Below are 19,894 nucleotides of genomic sequence, written 5' to 3'. Positions count from 1 at the left end.
TACTGACAAATGATTATGAAAGCTGGGCAGCAGCGTTAATACATGACATAGGAAAAGAGTAGGAAGGAATGGTAAGTACCTTACAGTCATAGTCCTGTGGAAAACGCCTGTATATAGATTAAGGACCGGAAGGAAATACGCTAAAGGTGTTATTACTGTTGTCGCACAGGAGCGGAAACGGTAGTACAGAGAGATCAAAGTGACTTGTGACTCAGCTGTGACCCAGAGCTAAGCCTTGCACCCAGAGCTGCCTCTCTCGGCTCAGCTCATCCCCCTTCACTTCCTGGTGCAGCCTTGCTGGCTCCCTTACCGGGAAGTGGAACCAGAACGGAATGCAGGACTCGACTTGGGTCACGGCTATGTTCCCGTTGAGTTCACGCCTCCCTCCTGGAAACAACCCCCGGCTTCGAATCCGATGGCCGTCCAGCTGCAGAGTGTAAGTGAGGTTGGTAACCAGGAGTCCTGAGCGGAGTGAAAGGCAGGAGTTGAACGGTGGTGGATCCTGGGGCCATAAGCCTGGATTCGGGGGGGCAGAGGCTCTGGGGAGCAGGGGACAGCACTGACCTTGGAACTGGGGCATGAGGGGCTTGCCCTGGAAACAGACTGTGATGTTAACGCCTTCCTTCTTCTTGCTGCCGGCTGACTGGGAGCACTCGACTTCGTGCACCGGGATCTCGGTGGGGGCGAAGGACATCTGAGTGACGACATCCACCACAGGCCGGGAGCTGCAGGCAGGAAACAACCACTCTCTCCCTTGGCCTCAACTGCAATCCCCACTCAGACCCACAAACCCATCTACAGAGTCCGGAGGGGCCCCCTCTCTACAGCAGACGGCGACGTCAGTGTCTCCTTGCAACGATAACGATAACTCATTAACTCCTGGTTCAGTCTGGCAGTCTTCATTTTCCATACAGAAGAGTGAGCTTTTAAAAAGAGAAATCAGCCCTGGCCGGTTTAGCTCAGTGGACAGAGGGTCGGCCTGCGGACTGAAGGGTCCCGGGTTCAATCCCAGTCAAGGGCACATGCCCAGGTTGCAGGCTCATCCCCAGTAGGGGGCGTGCAGGAAGCAGCCAATCAATAATTCTCTTTCATCATTGATGTTTCTCTCTCCCTCTCCTTTCCACTATGAAATCAATAAAAAATATATATTTTTTAAAAAATAGAGAAATCATACTGAGCTACTTCCATGCTTATAACCCTTCACTGATGCCACGATGCTCCCAATAAAATCCAAACGTTTTACTATCCACACCACCCTGCCCTCCTCCCGTCGTCTCTCCCACACACGCTCCCGTGGCCGAGCACGTCCCAGCCCACCAGACATTGGCCGGCCTCACAGCCTGGTCTCCCACTGGAAGCTCTACCCCAGACTTCTGCAAGCCTGGCTGCTTCTCATCTTCCAAGTCCCAGCTCAGACCTCCCCTCCCCAGAGCGGCCGTTTCTGGCCCCTCAACCTATAGTCGGTCTCCCCTGCTCGTCGTTCTCACAGCACCCTGTTCATTTCCCTCAGCACTTACCATTGCAATTACACTTCGTTTTGTCTAATTTCTACTCTCGGTACCCAAGTCGGTATGTAAGGCGTAGTAGCTGCTTAGTAAATATCTGTTCACTAGATGATGTTACACGACATCTCCAATAACTCTAAGATACGGGTAAGGCAGGGGCTTAATCATCATTTCACAGACGAGGGAACTGAGGGCCTGAGAAGCTAAGTGACAGGGGTAGGATCACCCGAGAAGTCAATGGCAGTGCTTGAGTCCAGGGCACTTGGTTCTGGGCCAGGGGTGGGCAAACTTTTTGACTCGAGGGCCACAATGGGTTCTTAAACTGGACCGGAGGGCCGGAACAAAAGCATGGATGGAGTGTTTGTGTGAACTAATATAAATTCAACGTAAACATCATTACATAAAAGGGTACGGTCTTTTTTTTTTTAGTTTTATTCATTTCAAACGGGCCGGATCCGGCCCGAGGGCCGTAGTTTGCCCACGGCTGTTCTAGGGCCTTCACATGCTGTTGCTTCTCGAGGCTTTAATGTCAGACAGGCCTGCGTTCAAATCCTAGTCTGTTGCTGAATGGCAGCAGTTTTCCTGGGACGAGGCATGAAGCCTGTGTAACCAGAGAACCCATCCCACAGGGGGGAGAGGAGACCGAGTGAGCCAGCGCCTAAGCCGTTAGCACAGCACCTGTTGGAAGGACGGAAGCCGCGTTTACTGTAGGTGGCGCCTGGGAGTCCTGTCTTACCTCAGCACGATCACCTGCCCCTCGGCGCCCACAGCCACGTCTGCCAGGCCGTCCCCTCCCAGGTCCTTCACCCCGTGGATGGAGCGTCCGAACCATCGAATTCCTGGGAACACCTGGGTCCCTTCTATCCGCTGAGACCAAGAGAGAAATTCATGCTAAGCTGGGAAGAGGGCTGGCTGGAGGGTGGGACGAGTGGGGTCAGGCGGGGTGGGGTGGGGTCTGGGCTTAGAGGCTGCCGGGCCCTTGGGAATGGGTTTACCTGGCAGGCAGGGTACCTCACCTGACTCGGCCGGGGGCTCAGCCCACCGGGTTGCCCATTGAAGATGTACACAGCCCCCCACTCCTCCAGAGGGGCGCCCACCGCCACGTCCGTCAGCCCGTCGCCGTTGATGTCTGCCAGGCCAGTGATGGCCGCTCCGAATCGCCCAAGGGGGTAGCCAGGATCCCCCTGCAGCTCCGAGACCACCTCGAACCCCAGCTGGGAAGGAGCGAGGTGACAGGGCCCACCCCAGTCACTCGGCAAGCTTTCACAGGGCGCGCCTTTCGTGCGTGACGCACACTAAAGAAACGCCGCTGTGGTCCCTCAAACCGGAATGATGCCACCGGCTGACGGGGCTCAAGTCCCAGCTCCACCTCTCGCTCTCTGGTGACCTTGTGGCTTTGGAAGGCCCCAGCCTTGCTGAGCCGCGAGTTCGCCTTCGTCAGAGACGGGTCGCAGCACCGTGGGAGGTGCCTGTGAGCGCCACGTGAGGGCGCACACACAGACAGGGTGCCCTGGGCCTGCCACACAGCCTGCCCGCCGTCCCTGAGCGTGAGCTGCCGCCTGCCTGTCTGTGGTCCGGAAGGTCTGGTTCACACACAATCCGACAGGGAAAGACTCAAAGTGACTGGGGCCTGGGCTGCCTGGAAATCTGTTTATCCCCCCCCTCAGCTCCATGGCCTGGTCCTCACCTGCTTCCTCTCGGAGACAAACACCCGGCCGCCCCTCTGCTCCCCGTAGAACAGGGGCGCTCCAATCAGCAGCAGCTCCGCCTCCCCATCTCGGTTCACGTCAATGCCACACAGCTCGCCACCGAAGTAAGAGCCGACCTTCAGGGAGAGGAGGCGGCTGAGGAGGAGCCTGTGAGCAGGAGACCCGGCTCCTCAGCTGCGTCCAGTGCCCCAAGTGACAGTCCGTCCATCCCACTCAGGGCCTGGGGGAACCCGGACAAGTGGGGTTCCCCGGGGTCCGGTTTCTTTAGCTGGCGAGTGGAGGTGACAGCGCTTGCCTCAGAGGGCGGGTGCGGAGCAGGTGCGACAGGTTGGGCGCCGGCCGGCAGGCAGCAGGCGGGCCTGGTGCAGAGGCAGCGTGAGGTCCCCGCGGGCGGCGCCGTGGGCCATGCTCACCTGGGTCCCGTCTATTCTCTGGATCTGGCTCCACTGTCTTTTGTCCCCCGACTGTTGGAAGAGCAGCACCCGCCCCACATGCTGGTATCGGGGGGCTCCAGCGGCCAGCAGTGCCGTGAGACCCCGGGAGGGCAGCCAGGTCACTGTGTAACCTACGGAGAGAGCATGGACTTGGAGTCAGCAACGCAATGACTGCTGGGAGAGGGTGACACGGGGAGGGCAGAGGCCCCGGGGAGCTGGTCAGCAGCACAGTCGCACTGAAATGCCCAGGAGGCCTCCCGAGAAGAGGAGCCGTGTGCCGGGCGCGGCGCAGACCCTCCATCCCGGCCACGGCCATGGCCACGGCCACGGCTGCGTTTCTCAGGCCGTGGCCGCGCCAGCCAAGCAGAGCAGCCGCAGCGCACGCCGCGCCTTCCTGCTGCTCAGCTCACCTGGGGTGGTAAGGAGACGACATTCTCAAATACACAATACAATCAAACGGGATAGATTAGCAAGAAGGATGCAAAGTTCGCACAAATATCGGAACGTTTCCTGCTTAAAGATAAGGCTTCAGGTTATCTTCGTGCATCACACCTCGCTGGCGGTGGTGGTGGTGGCGGTGGTGGCGAGGTGCCAGCCCCTCCCTCCCAGCAATGATGAAATGTCTGAGATACCACAGGAAGCACCCAGGAGTCTGCAGAGCAGGCGCCAGCCAATAGGGATGCTCTGATCCAGAAAGCAGGGCACTGACCCAATTTTATCTTCTCTGCTTAGAGCAGCTGACAGCGGGTGCGAAGGCAGAGATGTCTGGGCCTATGGCGCAGGAGCCGAGGGTGAAGAGGCCGAGCCACCCTCCCTTCACTCATGTCTGTTGCTGAAGCACAAGGTTAAGAACTTGCCCTTTGAAATCAGACAGATGCGGTTTTAATCCTGTTATTACTTCCTCGCTATCGAGCCTCAGTTTTCTCATCTAAAAAAATGGGGATTGCCCTGGCTGGGTGGCTCAGTGGTTGGCGCTTCGTTTCATGCTCCATCCAAAAGGACGAGGGTTCCATCCCCAGTCAGAGGGCGCGTTTGGGAGGCAATCGACAGATGCTTCTCTCTCACATCAATGTTTCTCTCGCTCCCTCCCTCTCTCTCTAAAAATCAATAAAAACATATCCTCGGTTTAAGGTTTTTTAAAAATGGGGATAGTATCAACCGTACAGGGTGGTTTTTGAGAAGTAAATAAGGCCATTGATAGAAAACGCTTAGCACTAGGCTGGTGCTATCTGAACTAAGATCTGAAGGATGGAGCGTAACAGGCACTCACGATTGTATTATAATTTATTCATAAGTGCGTACACGTGTGTGCGTGCACCCGCACACGTAGCGGGTGGAGATTCGTGTTGGGAGTTATTTCTTCCTCTTTACTGAGCGACACTGCAGCTATTTTACGGATGTTAAAGCACAAAAATCCACCCTGAAGGCCGCGGTGCAGGTGCCAGCACACCTGGGCCTAGGCTCCTGGGCTCCCGGCCCCAGGTCTGTGACCCGAGGGAGTTACTTACCTCTCCAGTTCCTTCGGCTTAAACTAGAGATAATAAAATCCCTGCTCACAGGGCTGTCGTGAAGATAAAATGCGATCGAGTATGTCAATACCTGCCACGCACTCAGAGCAGCGCCACGCACTCAGAGCAGCGCCAGGCACTCAGAGCAGCGCCACGCACTCAGAGCAGCGCCACGCACTCAGAGCAGCGCCACGCGCTCAGAGCAGCGCCAGGCGCTCAGAGCAGCGCCACGCGCTCAGAGCAGCGCCAGGCGCTCAGAGCAGCGCCACGCGCTCAGAGCAGCGCCACGCCCTCAGAGCAGCGCCACGCCCTCAGAGCAGCGCCACGCCCTCAGAGCAGCGCCACGCACTCAGAGCAGCGCCACGCACTCAGAGCAGCGCCAGGCACTCAGAGCAGCGCCACGCCCTCAGAGCAGCGCCACGCCCTCAGAGCAGCGCCAGGCACTCAGAGCAGCGCCACGCACTCAGAGCAGCGCCACGCCCTCAGAGCAGCGCCACGCCCTCAGAGCAGCGCCACGCCCTCAGAGCAGCGCCACGCCCTCAGAGCAGCGCCACGCCCTCAGAGCAGCGCCACGCACTCAGAGCAGCGCCACGCACTCAGAGCAGCGCCACGCACTCAGAGCAGCGCCACGCCCTCAGAGCAGCGCCACGCCCTCAGAGCAGCGCCACGCCCTCAGAGCAGCGCCACGCGCTCAGAGCAGCGCCAGGCGCTCAGAGCAGCGCCACGCACTCAGAGCAGCGCCACGCCCTCAGAGCAGCGCCACGCCCTCAGAGCAGCGCCACGCCCTCAGAGCAGCGCCACGCGCTCAGAGCAGCGCCAGGCGCTCAGAGCAGCGCCACGCACTCAGAGCAGCGCCACGCACTCAGAGCAGCGCCTTGCTCAGCAGAGAACCTCAGAAAAAGGAAAAAGAAATCCCTGAGCGCAGCCTCCCTAAAGAGCAGATGCCGATGAGGAATTTAACAAGATCTTCGTGGTTTGATTGTTGAATGAAGGAGACCCCCCCCCCCCCCCCCCAGGGCCTGCATGAGGCAGGTGGTTCTCGGCCAGTGGGAAGGCAGAGCTGCAAGCAGCCCTGTGCGGGGCCCTGGGCCCCGTTTGCGCCTTGGGACAGGCTGGCGACATGAATGTGATGGGAAGAGCTCCAAGGCGAGGCCCTCTGCAGCCTGAGAGGCCATCGCCTGGGCAGGGCAAGACGGCAGCGGTGGCGGAGGCACGGGGCGATGGGAGTGACCGCACTCGCGGAAGAGCTGGGGCTGCGCCCACCGCGGCTCCAGGAAACTCAGCAGGAGGGAGCCGGGCGGTGCTGCTGGTCCCCCGTAACCTGTAACCTGCGGGCTGTTTAACTGTCCCTGGGTTTCATGTAGAGGAACGACTAGTGACTACACAGGTCACTGCCATGGAGAGACGCTTCTGACTCACAGCTCCCCAAAGCGGGGGGGTGGGGGGGGTGGGGGGGGGAGGCCAGCCAGGCCACAGGGGCAGCACAGGTCAGGAAGGAGGCAGGGGGAGGGAGGGCGAGTGCGGCCTGGAGGTGTCTGAGGGGAGGAATGACTGAGGCCGGGCGAGCGAGCTTGAGCAAGTTGAGGGCGGCAGTGTGATCATGTTGGCAGCTCTGGGTTGCAGGGGTTTCTCTGGGTGCCTAGTGCCTGGCAGGTGGGGGGAGACTGGCGTGGTGTAAGAAGTTAGGTACAGCGGCAGCTGGTGCTCAGGGGTCGCTGGCTGGCACAGAGAAGGCGTGCTGTCTGCTCTCTGTGGGGATGAGCTGGCCCTGGGAGGGGCAAAGCTTCAGGCTCTAAGGCAGCTGGTCTCAACCTGTGGGTCGCGACCCCTTTGGCGGTGGAACGACCCTTTCACAGGGGTCGCCTAAGCCCATCCTGCATATCAGATATTTACATGACAATTCATAACAGCAGCAACATTACAGTTATGAAATAGCAACGAATATAATTTTATGGCTGGGTCACAACATGAGAAGCTGTATTTAAAGGGCCAGAAGGTTGAGAACCACTGCTATAAGGCCTCATAAAATACGGAAAATAAAAGCATGACTGACACCCAGCTGAGGGGTTGTCCAGGGAAAAGCTAAGAATGCTGTCACCGTATTTAAACTCTGATTGCGTTCCTGCCGCTTAACTGCTTTCATTTACTTGTTTTGAAAGTCAGGCTGAGCGACCCCCTGGCCCTGAAAACCACACGAACCCGACCCGCGTGAGGAGCGGCACTCACCCAGGTATCCGGCTCTCGCCTCCGGGGTCAGCGGGTCGTTGCCAACAAAGGTGTCGCCCCGCAGGTCGGCCTGCAGGTCCAGGAAGCCCCCGGCCCAGTCCTTGGCGCCGACCGCCCCCACGACGCCATGGTCCTGCCCGGGAGGAGGCGAGCAGGGTCAGAACGGGCGGCTGCGCCCACGGCCTCCCTTGGCCCTCGCTCAGCCCACTCACCCCGCGGAGGTCCGCGCTGATCCCGCTGGAGGACAGCTCCATGTTGAAGGACGTCAGGTCCTGCTTGTTTGTGCCTAAGGGGCAGGCGAGACCGAGGAGCAGTAAGCACAGTGCCACGCGGGACTGAGGGGAAGCACAGCGTCTGCCAGTGGCTTCCCCTCCATGAGCCCCGAGGGGTGACCAGCTACTGCCATCAGCTTGTCTGGGATGCAGCATTCGACTTCGGTGCCCACCAGGACGTCCCCATCAGCGGATGACACCCCCACCTCCTCGGGAATCACGCTGAAAACCCGGGAATAAACCTTGATTCCGCCCGGTCCCCCTGTTCTATCTCCACTGTATCACTAACTCACATTGGTTCTACCTTCAAACTACACCTGAACACTTACCAGAGGAAGTGACATCTAAACTGAGATCTGCCCGGCCAGCATGGCTCAGTGGTTGAGCATCAGGCCTATGAACCAGGAGGTCATGGTTCAATTGGTGGTCAGGGCACATGCCTGGGTCGTGAGCTTGATCCCCGGTGTGGGGCGTGCAGGAGGCAGCCGATCAATGATTCTCTCTCATCATTGATGTTTCTCTCTCTCTTCCCCTCTCCCTTCCTCTCTGAAATCAATAAAAAATATATATTTTTAAAAATAAGTAAACTAAGACCTGAAGGATGAGTAAGGGCAGGTCAGAAGGGAGGATAAGGGCTACAGATAGTAAGAGGTATAATTTAGAGCTGAGCAATTTGCTAAGCAGTTGTTAGGGGTTGAGTTGTGGTCCCTAAAAAAGGTATGTTGAACCCTAGCTGGTTTGGCTCAGTGTTTAGAGCATCAGCCTGTGGACTAAAGGGTCCCGGGTTTGATTCCAGTCAAGGGCACATGCCCAGGTTGCAGGCTCAATCCCCAGTGGGGGGCGTGCAGGAGGCAGCCGATCAATGATTCTCTCTCATCATTGATGTTTCTCTCTCTCTCCCTCTCCCTTCCTCTATGAAATCAATAATATATATTTTTTAATTTTTTTTATTGCTTAAAGTATTACAAAAGTATTACATATGTCTCCTCCCCCCCCTTAACATTCCCCCAGCCTCCCCTACCCCCCAGGGTCCTGTGTCCATTGGTTATGCTTATAAAAATATATTTTTTAAAAAAGGTATGCTGAAGTCCTAACCCCAGTACTTCAGAATGTGACCTTGTTTGGAAATACGGTCTTTAAGAGGTAACCAAGTTACGATGAGGTCAGTAGGGTGGGCCCCAACCCAATATGACTGACGTCCTTGTAAAATGGGAAATTCAGACACAGACAGACACTCACAGAGGGAAGACAACGTGAAGACACGGGGAGAAGACAGCCATGTGACAGCGACGCAGTACAAGTCGAGGAAGGCCGCGGACTGCTGGCAAACACCAGGAGCCAGAAGAGGCAAGGAGAACGCTCTTCTAGAACTTTCAGAAAGAGCATGGCCCTGCTGACCCCTTGATTTCTCGCTCCTAGCCTCTAACACTATAAGGCAGTAAATGTCTGTTGCTTTAACCACTGCTGTGTGGTGCTTGGTTATAGCAGACCTCGGAAACTAGTACAACAGTTACACCTTACAATCCTGTGAGATCGGCGCCATCATCCCCCTTTAACAGAGAACGGGGAGCCTCAGAGGGAGAATGACCTGGCTGAGGCCACGCAGCACAGGCAGAGCGGATTCTTGAGCAGGTCTGCCTGGTTCTACTATACACACCACACTGCTTCTGGACTCTCCCATTCCCGCTTCCTGGACACTGAACGGAGGTATTCCAGCCAGACTGTGGGGGCTGGGCCCGATGTCACCAACGTGCTGAGCTGAACACCAAAGCTCTGGCCCAGCAAAGGCGCCTTCCCTGTGGGAACCATGTCCCTTCCAGCAGACTAGGCCTCCCGGGGAAATACCCTCCCATGGCCAGTCCTCCCTCTGCTGATGCCAATCAAAATCTTCTCTATTCTGGACCAAGGAAGAGCGCCTATGGGCTACTTGCAGTTGGCCACAGCCCGTTACCCATCTTAAGTCATTTGAGGCCTAGGATAACGGAATGAAGAAGCTGAGGGCGGGGTAAGGCATTATGGTCATTCCACAGGGCTCAGCTGACTCCGGCAAGATAGAGTTCAGTCCTGGGCCTCAGCCTGGACCAAGCTAAACTTCAGGAGGAAGAAGGAATTTCAGAGGGAATGGAAGCTGCTCCTAAATCGCTCTCTCCTAAATTCCTGCCCGAGGTCTTTTTCAGGAGAGCTCTCAGCTCTGCGTCAGCCACTGAGGAGGTGCCCCTTACTACCATTCAGCCTGCCTCCAACCTCATGTCCCAGGTGAGCTTCTGTATATAATTTCTTGAACTAGCTCTCCAGGGTCTGCCACTCACCCTCGATGGCATAGATCTTCTTCTGCAGCTCCGTGAACAGGTCTTTAAGCTTCTCAAACGTGTCCAGAATCTTCACAAACTCTTCCACCGGTTTTGAAGCAAATTTGTGAAGTGAATCCTGATTTTTCTTGCTCACAAAATGCTTCCCGATCTGTGAAGGAGAGAAGAGAGAAGTGCTGACATCCCCAGAATCGCAGACCAATTTCCTACTATTTTCACGGGACCATGGCTCCCAGGAGAAAGGGAAGTTGGGTCAGAAACGGGCGAGGGAAGATGAGACGTAGGAAGAAGGCAGAGGCTTGGCACCTGGGGCCCATACCCCAATGATGTAGCGGATGATGTCATTGGCCACACTAATGTCGCCAATGTCAGTGGCTTCCCCGTCCGTGATGATGATAAGCACTTTGCTGGCATCTGGCCGCGCCCCAAGTTCCTCCCGGAAGACCTGGGTCCTGTATTTAAGGAGGCGGGATGTGAGAGACTCCCCCCAAATCATATGGAGTCTCCCTCACCCCGCCCTCTCTCATTAACTCACTGCCCTGCTGATTATGAAAAGCTCTTCTCACATCCACCCCCCTTCACCCCTCCCTCCACCTCCTCCCCCCCTTCCCTCTCTGCAGCGATTCCCGATTCCGGCCTGCCAAGTTCTCTTCTGAGCCTCCTTCCTGTCCTTGCTGCCACACCTCTCCTCAGCCAGTACCTTCAACTGAATTCCGGGCAGTCAGGAAGTTGCCCCAGAACCCATCAGTGGGAAGGGGAGGCTACATGAGGGGAGGCTCTGGGCATCCTACCCTCCATTTCAACCACATGGCAACTATCTTCCGATCAGATATGTTGGTGATTTAGGTGAGATTTCCAAGGGGGGGGGGGTTCCATGACCAAAGAAAACTGGAGAGTCACTCTTCGCGAGCAGGCGCATGTAGCACCGTCTCTGCCGCCCGCGCCCCGGCGGCCGGTAGGTCTCTGCTGCAGCAAGTCTCCCGGGGAAGTGAAGCAACTGATTTCTGTGTCAATTTTCCCCCAAAGGCATGGGACATGAGTTCCTCCAGGAAAGGGCCATGTTTACTTTGCTGCTGCATCTATGGCTGCCGACAGCAGGTGCTCAGCGGGTGTGAAATAGCAGGACGGGAGGACTGAATACTGGACGGGCCCCGGCTCCAGGTTCCGCCCTCTGCAGCCTCCTCATGAAGCAAGATCGGTTGCCCACAGATTCTGCTGGGACAGCAGTTGTATTGGGACCCTCTGACCCTTCTTCCCCCCCCCCCCCCCAACGAACCAGCGACGGATGATTAATCCAAGAGCCGCCAGTCCGCAAGCCCTGACTGTGACAGGACCTGCCTTAGGAGCAGAAGCTGAGAGCCACGTGGAGCGGCCACAGTGAGGCGAAGGAGAGACGCGGGGAGGAGGGCTGAAAAGTTCCATGGGAGCTGCCGACGACACAGGAGCCCTGGTGGGCAGGCCCAAAACACCTGCTGTCAAGACCTCTACTTCTATGTTGGATGCAAACTATTTCTTTAACCTCCATCCACACAGACATGGCCCAGCGTGGGTCCTGTTCATGGATCTCTACCCCATCTAGATTTTCCAACGGCCTCCCAGCTGCCTTCCCTGCTCCCATCTCTGCCCCCTCCACAGTCTCATACCAACCCTGCAGCCAGAGGGAGCCTTTCCAAAAACATGAATCAGATGATCACCCCTCTGCTCAAAACCTCCCATGATGCCTCATTTACTCAGAGGAAAAGCCAAAGTCCCCACTAGGCCCCCCACTCCTCCCGACACCCGTGGCCTCTCGGCCCTCCTTCGCGCTCTTTCTCCCCTCACTCACTTCTCTCCGGCCACGCTGGTGCCCTGGCTTTCCTTGGGACATCCCGAGCATCTCACCTCCGGCCCTTTGCCATTCCCTCCGCCGGGTCTGCCCCCAGGTTTCCACATGGCTCGCTTCCTCAACTCCCACAAGTCTTTGCTCGAACGTAACCTTCCCTGATCCTCCTAGTGGGTATTGCTCTGTTTTTAGTCAAACATATCTTCTCCTGTATTAACTAATTTACTTATTTATCCTGCTGATGACATTTCTTTCCTCTGCTGGAATGTTAAGGTCCAAGCGGGCAGAGATTTTTCTTTGTTCTATTCACTGCTATCGTCCTGGCCCCTAGAACATGGCAAATAACCACCTTCAGGCCCCAGCCAGCCCTCAGCTTGTGTTTATATGGTCCATGAGCTAAAAATGTGTGCTTATGTTTTTGTTTTCAAAGGGTTACAAAAACAAACAAAGAATAATATGCAACAGATACCGTATGTGGCCGGAAAAACCTAAAATATTTACTATTTGGTCCTTTACAGAAAAAACACACACACTTGCCAACTCCTAACCTGGAGCACTGCCTGGCACACAGCCAGAATGTCAAGAAGTGTTTATGAAATCCATTTCCATTACTTTTTGCTCCCACAGTTGACACCTGTTGGGGTGTCCTCCCATCCTGTGGTGACCCCTTTCTCTAAGAATTACCCCCTTCCCCTGGAGGGACCCCAGAACCCATGTCTGTGTCATGTGACTCTGCACCATAAAGTAGACCCAGGCCGTGGCTGGGTGGACCTAACCCAGGCTTAGCCAATCACTTTCTCGCCTGGAGGCTGGAATTCAGGTTGAGGAACTGAAGCTGCCATTTTTTCAGTGGATGTCGCCTGACTGTGTACCCACCAAAGCTGTCTACAGAGAGAAAAGAATGAAGTGGATAATGACAGGTCAAGCAAGCCCCAGAAGGAAAGAGCTAGAAACACGCATGCAGAGCCCTGGGATGTATCACACACATGTTCAACTTGTGCAAATCCAACTCTACATCCTTGGCAAAGAAATGCAAAGGAGAAGTGTAATAGTATAGGAGACCCATCTGGCTGTTTCACTCAACTTGAGTGGGAACATGGAGAGGAGATGTAATTCTCTTCTTCCTCAAATTGCTCTCAGTTTCCATGGCCAGTCTAATGTTTAAAAATAGGTCTTTAAGAAATATACAGTGTGGCCCTTCGACACAACCCTGCTCCGTCCATTTAGGTCTCAATTTAAACACAGCAATCTGATCCAGCTGGGGAACATTTTTTTCTGTAGTAAATTTAGGAAATCGAGATATACTAATTTCCAGTATGGGACTTGGACATATTGAATTCTACGAACAATTCAAGGATAATTCTGAGTATTTGAGATTTTTGGCCATGGGCTGACTTCAAAGCTGGTTCCCGTCTAAGTGGTGACTCTGCTGTGGCTGGCGTGGTTCACAGTCGCTTTCTGAGTCCTGGCTCCGGCCCCCCCGGGAGGCCTGGCCGTGCTCCCTGTCTCAGAGGCTCATGAGTACCCCTGCAGCCTCCCTTGGGATTTAGTCAGTTAAAGTCAACTTCTCTTACAACCCAGAGCCTTGAGTTCTTACAATAACCTGCCCCTTGCTGCACCCGCCTGTTGAGTTCTACACCCCAACTTAGAGAAGCTAGTGCGCACAGAACGACTGACGGGGGGCTCTCTCCCGCCAAAGGGAACTCACGCGACATATCTTATGGCACCGAAGGTGTTGGTCAGCTGCTTCATGTGTTGTGCTTTGCCCAGCAGCACATCAGGGTTCTTCTGATTAACATAATCCAAGAAAGTAAATTCTGTTTTGTAGGTCGTGGAAAACTGAACAGCAGCAAACTATAAGAAGAAGGAAGAAATGAAATGTTATATCAGCCTTCTCACTTGTCTGCTCCAATCTCTACTTCTTTTTCTTTTATGCTTTCATTGATCTCAGAGAGAGGAAGGGAGAGGAAAAGAGAAACATCAATGATGAGAGAGAATCATCAATTGGCCACCTCCAGCACATCCCCTACCGGGAATGGAGCCTGCAACCCAGGCATGTGCCCTGACCGGGAATCCAACCGTGACCTCCTTGTTCATGGGCTGACATTCAAACACGGAGCCATGCCGGCCGGCCTGGCTCCAATCTCTACTTCTTATCCAGGACTTGGGCCATCCAACTCCACTGCCCTGCCTCGATCATTCTTTTGAAAATAAACAGACACAAAATAAAATTAAATAAATCTCTGACTCTTTATGTAGTGCTGTCTGCTGAGCTCCGGTTCTCTGGGTCTGCCTACCTCACCTACAGAACTGGTTCCCCGTAGCTCTTCTTCTGAGTGACCCTGCTAAATAGGGTACAGTTGGCTGAGCCAAGGATAGCCACTTGACTGAGGCTAGGCCAATAATTTTTTCTCTGAGAATTTGGAATTTGCAGTGGGAGGGGTTAGTTGAACCAACCTCCTGAAACTTTAACATGTGAACTTAAGAACTTTCCACAGGCCCATGTGATCCAAAGAAGCTGAGGGAGCCATTCTACAGAGAGAGAGAGAGAGAGAGAGAAAGCGAAAAGGGAGGCAACAGTAAAAAAGAAACAGAAATGAGAACTAGAGGAAATTCTAGAAGCTTTCTATTCCTTGTTCTTGTCCCTTCCAGAGGTCCAATTATACCTATCCATGCCCTTAGGGCCTGGGAACACCTAAAATTTCCTAGACATACTAAAATTTCCTTTTATGCCTTAAGGAGGCGCCTATAACAGGAATCCTAGCTAATATACTTACCTGGTAGGAAGAATTGCTGAGTTTCTTCATCACATCCTTCATGAAGGCCAGAATTTTCTGAAATTCACTTGGTTGCAAGCTCCCTGAGCCATCAAACAGGAATACCAGGTCTACGTTGCCCTTTAGACACTCTACGGAAGCCAGAAGCAGAGGGATTGGTAAAGTGTCCCTGATGTTGGCCTGCCCATGCTGGTGCCCATGTATGGCCAGCCACCTGCAGGCATGTTTACCCACTGCGTCCCCAGTTCCTTACCCTGGTAGCCAGGGCGCCCTTGCAGCACAGGACCCTTCAGGTTCTGGGGGAAGAGGTAACACTGGCCACTTAGGTAGATATTCTGGTCACATGTCCGAGACAGCCCGGGGTCGCAGGCCTGAGGGAGCAACGGTAAAAGGGTCTCAGCTTCCACTTGCGGTGCATGCAGATATCATCAGCCAAGAACAAAACCCTCAGAGTCTTCACCCCCTGACCTCACGCCCTGTATCCAACTGGTTACCAAGCCAAGGTAATTCTGCCTCCAGGTTTCTTATTCCAGTATCTCCATCCTCACTGCCAATGCTCTATGCCAATCAATGCTCACTGCCTACTCTGGGTCCTGGAGGATAGGATCTAAAAGCCTTAGTTTTGGCCCTGACCAGTTTGGCTCAGTAGATAGAGCGTCGGCCTGCGGACTGAAGGGTCCCGGGTTCGGTTCCGGTCAGGGGCATGTGCCTTGGTTGCGGGCATATCCCCAGTGGGGGGTGTGCAAGAGGTGGCTGGTCGATGTTTCTCTCTCATCGATGTTTCTGACTCTCTATCCCTCTCCCTTCCTCTCTGTAAAAAATCAATAAAATATGTTTTAAAAGCCTTAGTTTCACATTCATATTGTTTACAGGTGGGCACTAGCCTACTTTTCCAGACCCATCCCCTTCCATTCCCAATCACACATTCTGTGTTTAAGCCAAAATTACTCACTATTCCCAGAATACACACAGTGTTCCTTTCATTTATGACTACAACTAGAGGCCCGATGCATGAAATTCGTTCGAAGGGCTTAGCCCTCGCAGCCGCAGCGGCTTGCCTTGGCCCTCACAGCCCCCAGCTTCATTCAGAAGGTCGTCCGGAAGGACATCTGGAAGGTTGTTTGGATGTCCAGTCTAATTAGCATATTACACTTTTATTATCATAGATTCCTGCCAGACTACAAGTTTTTGAAAGTCTGGGCTCATGTCATGGTCATCTTTGAATCTCACTCCCCTTCCTTCCCCCATCATAATCTAGCACACTAGAATGTAATAGTAGCTAAGTAAACAAGCTCCAATTAAGTACGGGATCGATATTTCAATCAGTCTTCTATTTCTCACGTAGCTGTTGGATGCTGCTGAAATGAATTGTAAAGAGCAATGGACTTGGAATCAAATGGGAATTTGATTCAAATCCCTGCTCTATCTCTTTAAAACCATGTGACCCTGGCCAAGTCTCTCCCCTTTGGTCCTGTTTCCTCATGTGTAAAAAATGTGAAGAGGGTTAAAGGAGATAAAGAAGTGTTTTTCAAACTTAAGGCATTTGTGTAGCACTTTGCAATTTCTGCCATATGGTGCATCAGTCATACCATTATTTCCTTAATATTTTATTTACTTTAAATTTACTTTTAAAAAAATACTTTAGCCTCATCCTAACCAATGCAATCTAAGAAATCATGAATTTGAAATGCTTGTTGTAAATTTTTCTACTAGTTCATTAAATAAATATGTAACTATTCAAACATTAAGTTTGTGTGCCACCAAAAATCATCTTGTATGTCAATCGTTATAGATAGTTAATATTTGGAAAAAACTTAGGTAAGTAAGGTCTTGAAAATAGCTGGCTCATAGTTTATCCTCAGTAAACACTGACTCCAGATCACTCTGATGCCTTTAACCTTCTATAGGATCTTTTTTTAAAAAAAATCCTCACCCAAGGATATGTTTCTTTATTGATTTCTGAGAGAGAGAGAGAGAGAGAGAGAGAGAGGGAGAGAAATGTTGGTGTGAGAAACATTGATCAGCTGCCCCTTTACGTGCCCTGACCAGGGATTGAACCTACAATGTGGAAATGTGCGCTGAGCGGGATTCGAACCCAAGACTCTTTGGTGCAGAGGATGACACTCCAACCGACTGAGCCTCACCAGCCAGGGCCTTCATTATGATCTTTAATCCATTTTTTTCTTTCTTCTTTTCAATCAGTTTCCTAGCATTGAGCTTCACGGGCTCTGACACCACACTACACAAAATTCTTACCAGCATGTTTCCATTTGTGGGGTCTGTCGCCAAGGTCATTCCCAAGTACTGAGAGGTGTAGTTGGAACCTGTGGGCACCATAAGATTGGTCTGGAGGAATTCGGGCAATCCAGGAGTAGAGGGGGCCAGCCCCGACTTCCCCGAGGCACCGCCTCCCAGCTCCCTCACCAGCTACTCACCGCTCAGGCCCACTGGCAGGCAGTGGCCAGTGTCTGGCTGGCACTGGTAGAGGTTTCCTGGGCTGCTCCCCTCACCCGGCGCTCCCACAACAACCCTGATGAGAAATCTCACCTGTGAGATGGAGTTACCCAGGTCTTTACCTCCCCACTTCTACCTCATAAGGGGTATCCTATCCCCGGCCAGGCACCTCAAAGCAATGCAGCCTTCTCCCTCGGGCCCCACCTATTGCTTCCTTATTGAATCTCAGAGAAGTCACCCAACATGCCAGAACTCTAGAAAGTTAGGAATTATTTCCATCAGCCTAGAACAGTGGTCGGCAAACTCATTAGTCAACAGAGACAAATATCAACAGTACAACGATTGAAGTTTCTTTTGAGAGCCACATTTTTTTAAACTTAAACTATATAGGTAGGTACATTGTTATTAACTTAATTAGGGTACACCTAAACTGGCCTTTGCTAAAAACGTCCTCAATCTGATTGAGGTACGTTCACTGAGGTCGACCCCTTCCAACTCGCCCATCCACACTCGTCCTGTACACTCGTTTCTCTATCTCCTTTCCGAAAACCGACTTCTGCGCACCGGCCACGAAGTTTCAATCGCACTGCACATGTGCGCCCGCACGTGGTATTTTGTGGAAGAGCCACACTCAAGGGGCCAAAGAGCCGCGACCACTGCTCTAGAAAGACTGAGGACCAGAGAATATGCCAGAATGTTCCATTATAAGTTCATTCAATCAGGCATCAGAGACCTAGGCTTAGCCGCGCTGTGCTGGGCGGGCAGGAGCGCAGCGTGGCCAGGTGTTTGGGGGCTGGGACGTTCCCTCTCGGGTTCCCATGTGGCGCTTGGGCGGTGCATGGGCCTCATCCTGCTCCTGTTTCTGAGAAATCCCCCCACGCTCTCCTTGACCCTGCGGCTCTCACTGGCCAGCCCCGGGCTGACATGGGTGCCCCGTCCCGGGCTCTGCGGGGCAGGGGCACCTGGGGCATCCGCTCACCCGTTTCCAACCTGCAGGACGCGGTACCCAAAGTGCCTCCCGGCGAGTGGGAAGGACAAGTTTTGCACGTGCCGCACGTCCAGGTTGTAGGCGGAGGCCGGGGCTGAGGGAGACAAGGGGGCCGTCAGCCACTTCCGGCCAGGGACCCCCACCCCACCCCCAACCCACCCCGATCCCCACACGCGGACTGGCTGCCGCCCACGTGCCCCAGGGGATGGGTAGACCCCGAAGGGCCGGCGGCCTCCGGACCAGGCAGAGCGAGGGCTGGAACCAGCCTCCCTGGCCTCCCCCGAGGGCCTCGGCTCAGGGAGATGTGGGGCCGCGACCCCCTGCTCCCCGGAGCCTGGCAGTCCCAGGGCCTGGGAAGGACACGCCTGCCCGCTGGCCTCTCAGCAAAGAAGGAAGGATGAGAAGGCAGAGGCCCGTGGGAGAGGAGCAGACGGAAGGGGCCCAGGAGGAGCTGGGGATGCCCCAGGCAGGGTGTATCTCCCACACACTCATTTCTCCTTGCGCCAGAGAACTCAAATTGTTATCCTCAGCCTTCCTCCCACACACAGCCTCAGGGTTTCAAGATCCCCGCGAAGCTCCCTCCTCCTCCTCCTCCTCCTCCTCCTCCCTCCTCCTCCTCCTCCTCCTCCTCCTCCTCCTCCTCCTCCTCCTCCTCCTCCTCCTCCTTCTCCCCCTTCCCTGCTCTTATGCTCCCACACTCCCCACAGGCCAGGGACCAGTCTCTTCCTTGGCCTCAGATCTCAGATTCCCGACCTCAGGCAGCCTGGGCTGCAAGTCCCAAGCTTTGCTCGGGCCCTGCTGGCCTTCCAGGCACCAGGCTTATTTCACAGCATCCCGGCTGTCAGAGGCGAGGCCCCAGCATGTTCAGGTGAAGGGACTGAGGCCCAGAAAGGGGGCAGGACTTGCCTGAGATGCCACATGAGGAGCAGCGGGTGGAGCAGACCCCGCACAGCTCTGTGCACCCGTTTCCACCTGCCTGGGGAGGGGCCCGCTCCCTCACCTCTCACTGTTGCCATCCTTGGCCCCCTCCCCTGTCTTTCCTCCACACCTGGCCTATGCTGTGGACTCTGACTTCCTTCGGCTCCCTCTCCTCTAGATCCCTGGGCCCCATCACCTATGGCCGGTGCCACCCCGAGAGCTGCTCCTCCTTGGCCTTGCGGTTCTGTAAGGCCTGCGGTTCCCTGGCCACAGCCACATGTCCCTCCCCGCCTCCCCTCTCTTGCTTACCCAGGAGAAAAGGCCCAGGCAGCAGCAGCCTCGCTACAGCGATGAACCAGTTCATCTTTGAAGCAGGCGGGTCTCAGAGGACCCTGGGGATTGCTGGCAACCGAGATGGGGCGAGAGAAGGAAATGATAATGCTTTGGGGCGTCTTGAAGTGGAACTTTTCTCACAGAGGCGCCAGCTGATACCACTGGGTGGTGGTGAAGGAGGGGTTGAAGGGGTTGTGAAACCGCGGAGTCTCGGAGAGGAAGTGTCAGCAGGTTAGAGACTTCCTGTGCTGCTTGCATTTTCACATCATCCAGGAGCAAACGGCACCACGAGCCGCCGCATCTTCGTCTCTCACTGACTCGTGGACCTGAGCCGCTTTAAAGCTCAGCAGAGGACCGTCCAATACACTGAGGCACCGCCACAATGGGGCGGCGTCCTCTTACCATGGACAGATGCCCATGACACACTGTGAAGTAAAAAGAGCGCGTTACAGAGCAGTGCATTTAGAAATTCATTTTTACTCTAAAAAATCAAACACAGCGCCCACAGAATGGGAGAAAATATTCACACATTATACCCGCGATGGGACTTAAGTCAAGACTAGATAAAGAACTTCCGCAACTCAACAATAAAAAGACAGGCCATTATTTTAAATGGGCAAAGAATTTGAGTAGACATTT

The 19,894-nt window shown here is 54.3% G+C and overlaps 1 protein-coding gene across 4 annotated transcripts in view; it reads right to left on the bottom strand.

The window, feature by feature from the left end:
* Positions 1–19,503, bottom strand: part of ITGAL (integrin subunit alpha L) — a 37,804-nt gene extending 18,301 nt beyond the window's left edge. For 2 of the 4 annotated variants that reach the window (XM_036309798.1, XM_036309800.1), the window contains exons 1-17: positions 19,232–19,503; positions 17,996–18,098; positions 16,998–17,092; positions 16,819–16,886; positions 14,816–14,933; positions 14,563–14,693; positions 13,494–13,639; positions 10,283–10,415; positions 9,964–10,114; positions 7,595–7,668; positions 7,383–7,515; positions 3,628–3,779; positions 3,193–3,330; positions 2,522–2,719; positions 2,242–2,372; positions 565–725; positions 311–462 (exon numbers count right to left, since the gene is read on the bottom strand). In XM_036309798.1, the coding sequence (XP_036165691.1) occupies positions 311–462; positions 565–725; positions 2,242–2,372; positions 2,522–2,719; positions 3,193–3,330; positions 3,628–3,779; positions 7,383–7,515; positions 7,595–7,668; positions 9,964–10,114; positions 10,283–10,415; positions 13,494–13,639; positions 14,563–14,693; positions 14,816–14,933; positions 16,819–16,886; positions 16,998–17,092; positions 17,996–18,098; positions 19,232–19,286 (2,139 nt within the window). In that variant the 5' untranslated portion in view covers positions 19,287–19,503. The remainder of the gene's footprint in view (positions 1–310; positions 463–564; positions 726–2,241; positions 2,373–2,521; positions 2,720–3,192; positions 3,331–3,627; positions 3,780–7,382; positions 7,516–7,594; positions 7,669–9,963; positions 10,115–10,282; positions 10,416–13,493; positions 13,640–14,562; positions 14,694–14,815; positions 14,934–16,818; positions 16,887–16,997; positions 17,093–17,995; positions 18,099–19,231) is intronic. The other 2 variants (XM_036309801.1, XM_036309799.1) reach the window with 1 other exon arrangement.
* Positions 19,504–19,894: the final 391 nt, after the last annotated feature.

This window comes from Myotis myotis, unplaced genomic scaffold (assembly GCF_014108235.1).
Source record: "Myotis myotis isolate mMyoMyo1 unplaced genomic scaffold, mMyoMyo1.p scaffold_m19_p_5, whole genome shotgun sequence".
NCBI classification, from domain to species: Eukaryota; Metazoa; Chordata; class Mammalia; order Chiroptera; family Vespertilionidae; genus Myotis; species Myotis myotis.
This window is presented reverse-complemented; position numbering and strand designations above follow the sequence as displayed.